Source organism: Spermophilus citellus (genome assembly GCF_964194105.1).
Source record: "Spermophilus citellus genome assembly, chromosome: 3".
Classification (NCBI taxonomy): domain Eukaryota; kingdom Metazoa; phylum Chordata; class Mammalia; order Rodentia; family Sciuridae; genus Spermophilus; species Spermophilus citellus.
This window is the reverse complement of record NC_138184.1, coordinates 25,799,299-25,805,298: the sequence shown is the minus strand read 5'-3', so window position 1 is coordinate 25,805,298 and position 6,000 is coordinate 25,799,299. Positions and strand designations below refer to the sequence as shown.

The 6,000-nt window shown below is 46.9% G+C and overlaps 1 protein-coding gene and 1 long non-coding RNA gene across 3 annotated transcripts in view; one reads left to right on the top strand and one right to left on the bottom strand.

Annotated features, from left to right (window-relative positions):
* Positions 1 to 3,385: 3,385 nt before the first annotated feature.
* Positions 3,386 to 5,853, bottom strand: LOC308644328. Of its 2 annotated transcripts, none has more exons than XR_014020964.1 (3): positions 5,775 to 5,853; positions 5,422 to 5,543; positions 3,386 to 5,202 (listed from the first exon to the last, which is right to left on the bottom strand). It is a non-coding gene; the product is annotated as an uncharacterized lncRNA (long non-coding RNA). The 2 variants fall into 2 exon arrangements; XR_014020965.1 differs by lacking the exon at positions 5,775 to 5,853 and adding an exon at positions 5,638 to 5,732.
* The window catches only part of DLEC1 (DLEC1 cilia and flagella associated protein), a gene marked incomplete at its 5' end in the record, with an annotated part of 49,121 nt that continues 48,614 nt past the window's right edge, over positions 5,494 to 6,000 (top strand). The window contains 1 exon segment of the mRNA XM_081285308.1: positions 5,494 to 5,895. Coding sequence (XP_081141434.1) covers positions 5,494 to 5,895 — 402 coding nt within the window.

Sequence of the window (6,000 nt, the reverse complement as noted above, 5' to 3'; positions counted from 1 at the left end):
CCTCCCCCATGAAACAGCAAGCCTGAGTAGGTGAATTAGAGGTTTACTCTGCCCCTTTATGTCTTTAGTGCCTCCATCCCAAGGCACAGGGGGTTGTGAGTGCTGTTTAAATCTGGGCCCTGCAGTGTCCTGCAGTGAGAATTTGAACAAGTCACTTCATCTGTGACTTAATCAGGAGCTACCATCATCTCTGGAATAGGCTGAAATAACAGATGTCAACTACCTGATACAAATAAACACTGCATGAGGGGCCTGAGCTAGAGTCCCCTCTCCCCCAAACTGCCCCAACCTGGCTTCTATAGATCCTGGTGGCCACAGAGGCTCTTTGTCTAAGGGCATGCCCCTGGTGCTTTCAAGGTATGTGGAACCCCGGCTGAGCTCACTCCAGAGGGTCCTGGACCCAAGACCAGACACATCTGGAGGAAAAGTGAAGGCTGCCTCTCCCAAGAGAGCAGCTTTGGCAAAGCCAAGGCCCTGGGGCCATGTCGGGAAGATGTCCAGACCACACAGACTACACCATAGACTACAAGGTTGCTGGGCCTCTTTGTAACCCTGGGGTAGTGTGGCATTATTTGGAGTTATTTTCCCACAATTGTATTTATGGGATTTTACCGTGTATTCATTTCACTGTGGACTAAGTCCCAAGGGTCATCTTATCCCATGGCACCCCACAGGCAAGTGCAGTGCTTGGTGAAGACAGCCGTCAGGAGACTTGCCCTCTGACCCTTATCTGAGGGAGGAGGCACACTTAGGCCTGTGTGAATTGAAGACACCAAAACCTTTATTCTGCTATTTTGCTTATTCAACAAATATTTATTGAGCACATACTGTACACAAGGCACTGTTCAAGAGTCCAGAGAATCATCCATATATAAAACTCATCAAAATCCCCTGTGATCATGGAGCTTAAATTCTAATGGAAAGAGAAGAGATGCTGCAATAATCATAAACATACGAGGAGAACTGTGTATTGTATTAGAAGATGAAAGGAAATGAAAATAAGTAAATAAGTAGGGTAGGGGATGAGGATGTAGCTCTGTGGTACAGTGTTTGCCTAACAAGCATGAGGTTTTGGGTTTGATCTCTAGTAATGAAAAAAAAAAGTAGGGTAAAGGAGTTCCTGGGTGGAGTTAGATTTTAAATCAGTTGGCTGCCGAAGGTGACATTTGAACAGACTCAAAGGAAGTGAGAGAGTAAGTTGTTTAGGGATATCTGGGGGAGAGGATTTTAGGCACAGGGAATGGGCAGTACCAAGGCCCTGAGGCAGGAGCAGTTCTGATAAATTGGAGGATTTCAAGGGGGCTGTGTGCTAGGAGCTAAGAGACTGGGGGGCGGGGGCGGGTGCCACACACTTGGAGAAGACAGGTTAACAGTGACCTGGTCCTGCTGGGGCTTTTACTCTGGGAGAAATGGAGGGCACTTGGAAGGTTTCAAGTGGAGGAGGGACATGATCTGATTCATGTTTTAAGGGAATCCCTCTGGCTGCTGGAAGAAGTCACGGAGGAGGGTCAGAGGCTGACGTGGGGCCCAGGGCAGGGACTCTGACTGTAATGTAGGTGGGAGGGTATGGTGGCTCAGGCCTGGCAGTAGGAGTAGAGGTTATATAAAATGGTAGGATTCTGGAAACATTTTTGAAGGTAGGATTTATTGGTGGGGTTGTGAGGGAAAGAGGGGATTCAAGGATGGCTCCAAGGTTTTGACCAGGGCAACTAGAAGGACAGACCTGCCATACCCGGAAATGGGGAAAGTTGAAGAGGAATAGGCACTTTATTTTGGACATATTTAGATGTCTTCAGACAACCAAGGGGAAATATCAGGTATAAGATGGATGTACAAATTTAGAAGGGAAATGTGGGCTAGGGATAAAATTTAGGATATGAAGCTCTCACATAGTGCTGGTGGAGTCTACTTTGGTATAATCTTTCTGGAGGGCAATATGGCAATATCCCAAATACTAAAATGTGCATACCCTTTGGCCAAGAAATTTTATGATATTGTCCCACAGGAACACTATAAAGCCATGCAAAGTATGCACACATATGAAAAGGTGCCTCATTACAGCATTATTTATAGTAGTAAAAAAAGATGTCTTTTGTGAGTTGTTACAGAAAATAAGTGAAAAAGCAAATGGCAGAAGAATATATATGACAGTATCATTTGTTTTTAAATATTAAAAATGACTATATAGATATCAATGTTTGTACAGAAAAAAAATAGCTGAAAAGATATGGAAATAATCTGATAAACTGGAGGAAAGGACTGAGGACACTTATTTTTTATTTTTTTGTGTACTATTGGAGGTTTTCTTTACTTTTGTTTTTACCAGAATAATGTAGAACTTTTGAAATTTAAAAGTGGAAAAAAAAAACAGTTGAAAGATAAAAAGTATGTGTGAAACCCAGAGATAAACAAGCAGAAGCTGCAGTCCACAGAGCAGTTTATAAAATGATAAAATGAAGAGGGCCGCTCACAAGAAATTTTCTTTGCACTGAGGAAGTCCCCATGGGATGGGAGCTAGTGAGTGGTCCCAAAGGTGACCTGCACCAGGGTAAGAGCCACTCATTTATTCAGTTAGCTGAATAAGTGCTGGGTGCAGCAGAATCAGGGATGCACTGAGCTTATCAAGCAGAGAGATACTGGCAGAGAGGGACAGGAGGATGGAGACAGTGATGCACAGACAGGGGAAAGCAAAAGAGTTAATGTGTCAGTCAGAAGGAATGGTGGTGGCACCAGGTGAGGACTGATGGAGTGGCTGTACCGAGGGTGACCTGGTTAGACAGTGTCAGCTGATCAGAGGAGCTGAGGCCAGGGGGTGTGCCTGTGCTGGGGTCATGCAGAGGCGAGAGTTGCTGCGAGGCACCTCTTCCAGGCTGGGCCAGACTCCCTGGGACTTTCCCAGAGGCCATCTGGAGGCACGATGGAGAAGTCAAAAGTAATGGTAAGAATCCATGGAACTTCTCTGGACAGAGAGGGGGCCAGGGAGCCTCCATATGTGGAACTATTCCTAATGGATAGGACCATTTATTTGTGGGAGGCAAATTAGAGGCAAGGCAGGCTCCCCAGACTCTCCCACTTCCCTCCCCACACATAGCTCCTTCCTGCACCATCCAGGACCTCACATGCATGTGGAAAGCTGGACCAATGGCATGTGGCCCTAGTTCTGTCCCCCATTAAGCTATCCCTTATTGCACATATCAGTCAGTCCCGGGAGGAGGGAGTTAAAGAAGAAGCCTGCTCTGGCTCTGGAAATGGACTCAGGATAATTTTGTCCTCCCTGGAGGACAGGCGCAGGGCACATCCTTACTTTGTGGGGAAGGGTACAGTTGGAGGAGATCCAGAGCAGGGGCCCTGGCTTCCCAGCTCTCGGGACAGAAAAGTACAGATGAGGTAGCCAAGCTCAACCGAGAGAGGCGGAAGTGGCCCAGGTCTGATGGCAACATCTTGGGACTCATCTCAGGAAGTGGGTTTTGGGTTGTAAGGCAAGTACTCTCACCAGAGTAAAAAGTGTTTATTATACCACTTGTGAGCAGAGCCAAGCTGTGCCAATGACAACGGACAATGTGGTCTCAAGCTGTCGCCCTAAACAAGGACAGTCCTCTTCCCCATGTCAGTGGATGGCAGAATCACCCATCCAACTAAACACAGAAGACATTCGGGAGTGATTCTTTGTTCCTTTTTCTCACATCCCATCATCCACCTGCAAGTCCTGTCAATTCTACTGTTTAGATCTATCTCCAATCCCTTCCCCTCACCCTCATCTAAGCTCCTTTATCTCTTTTCTAACTTCTTCAATAGTTTCCTAATTGATCTCCCTGTTGCCTCCTGCTATCTATTCTCACAGCAATCAGAGTGACCTTCATAAAACAAGAGCTGACTATGACATGCTCCGGCTTAAAACCCTTGATGGCTTTCCCACTGTCCTGAGTATAAAGTTCCAATTTCCTATTGTGGTGTTCAAACCCATTTATGACCTGGCCCTTTCCTATCAGTCTCATCCTTCACTCTCAAACTCTTGATTCCACATCTACATTTCTTGCATTTCCTCCCACTTGTAGTAGCTTTCTCTCCCAGCCTGTGCTCTCTCCTAGCTTTTGCACACCTAGACCACTGGACATGGCATACCCACCCCTTTTTTTCCTTCTCCATTGGCTTTTCCTACACATTCTTTTTTTAATTAAAAAACTGAGGTATAATTTACATACAGTAAAATCCATCCTTTACAGTGTACAATCCTGTAAGGTTTGATAATCCATACAGTTGTATAACCACAATCAAGTTACAGGACAATTCCACCACTCCAAGAAATTCCCTCTGAAGTCAACCCTAGTCCCCATTCTGCAGCTCCTGATAACCAATGGTCTATTTTTTGTTATGCATTTTCTGGAATGTTCTATAAATGGAACCATTCCATAGGTAGCCTAGATATACCCAACATAGATTCATCTATGCTGTTGGGTATATTAATAGTCTGCTTCCTTTCTATTTTGAGCACTATTCCTTGGTATAAACATACTACAGTTTATCCATTCATAAGTCTACGGAGCATTGGAAGGTTTTTTTTTCCCCAGTTTGAGTGGTGATGAATAAAACTGCCATGAACTTTTATGTTCAAGCTTTTGTATGCACATAGTTTTCATTTCACTTGGAGAAAATACCTCCAGTGTGACTGCTGTATGTGTAACTGTGTAGGAAACTACCAAACTGTTCTCCAGAGTTGCTGAACCAGTTTGTATCCTCATTCACAGTATATGAGAATTCTGGTTGCTCCCCATATTCACTAGCACTTGTTTAGTCTCTTTATTCAAGAATGTCTTTCTTTCTTTCTTTCTTTTTTGCCATTCTACTAAATTCGCAGTGATAACACATTGTGGTTTTAATCTCCACTCCCCTGTTGACTAATGATGATGAGTCTACTCTCCCTTTTAAATCTCTGCCTGGTCTTCACTTCTTCCAAGAAGCCACGGCTCACCCTACAGACTATGGTTCTAGACAAACATCACACACCTCCAAGGTGCCCTGAAGTCACTAACCTGCAGTTGTTATACTGTTCTCTCTCCACTCACCACCTACACACACACACACACACACACACACACACACACACACGACGGTGCGATCCCCCAGGGGCAGATGCAACTTCCTTTGGTATGTTCCTTTGGTGTGCTCTAACTTCCTTTGGTATGTTCAGTTCCCAGCCTGGACCTGAAACAGAAGTTTGACACAATCAACCATAAGTAGATTGTGAACAATTGCTGAGCAAATTAAAGAATGGATGGATGAAAGCAGGTAGTCAGGAGTAAGATTTTGCAACCAGATTAGGCTGGTTCTGTCAATTAACCCTTTCCTCACAGGAAATTCAGCGTTAGGAGGGACGGTGCTGAAGATGAAAGGGTTTGCGAGGACGAAGCCGAAGACTCTCGCCAAGGCGGAAGCAAGGCGGAAGAGGCGGGGCCGGAAGTAGAAGTGGGGCAAGGAGTTAGCGTCTCAGTTGCCATGGAGACCAAGGGGCCGACGGCGGAGCTGAGCTCCTTAGAGTCTGGGACCTACGAGCACGAGAGGCAAACATGGACGCCAGACTCACGACTGGCCATGTCCAGAAGCCCCCCAAAGTCCCCCTTGTCGTCCTCCCGTGCCTACGTGGAAAGCTTCCAGTTCGGCTTCGCGACCCGGCCCAGTCGCGGGTGGTCGCGGGCGCTCCCGCCGCCACCCGAGCCGCAGCTGCTGCGTCTGCGCCCCTCCTCGCTGCGCACCCAGGACATCTCGCACTTGCTCACCAGCGTCTTCCGCAACTTGTACTCTGCCGAGGTGATCGGCGAGGAAGCGAGCGCCAGCTTGATCAAGGCTCGCGGCAGCGATAATGCGCGCCACGAGCAGTTCGTGGACCAGTTGCAGCAGGTAACGTGGCCCTGGCGCCCCACGCGGTGCCATCGCATCTGCGGACGGTGCCGGGGACCCGGGACGGGACCGCAGGACTCAGCGCTGGACTTGTGCCAGAACCTG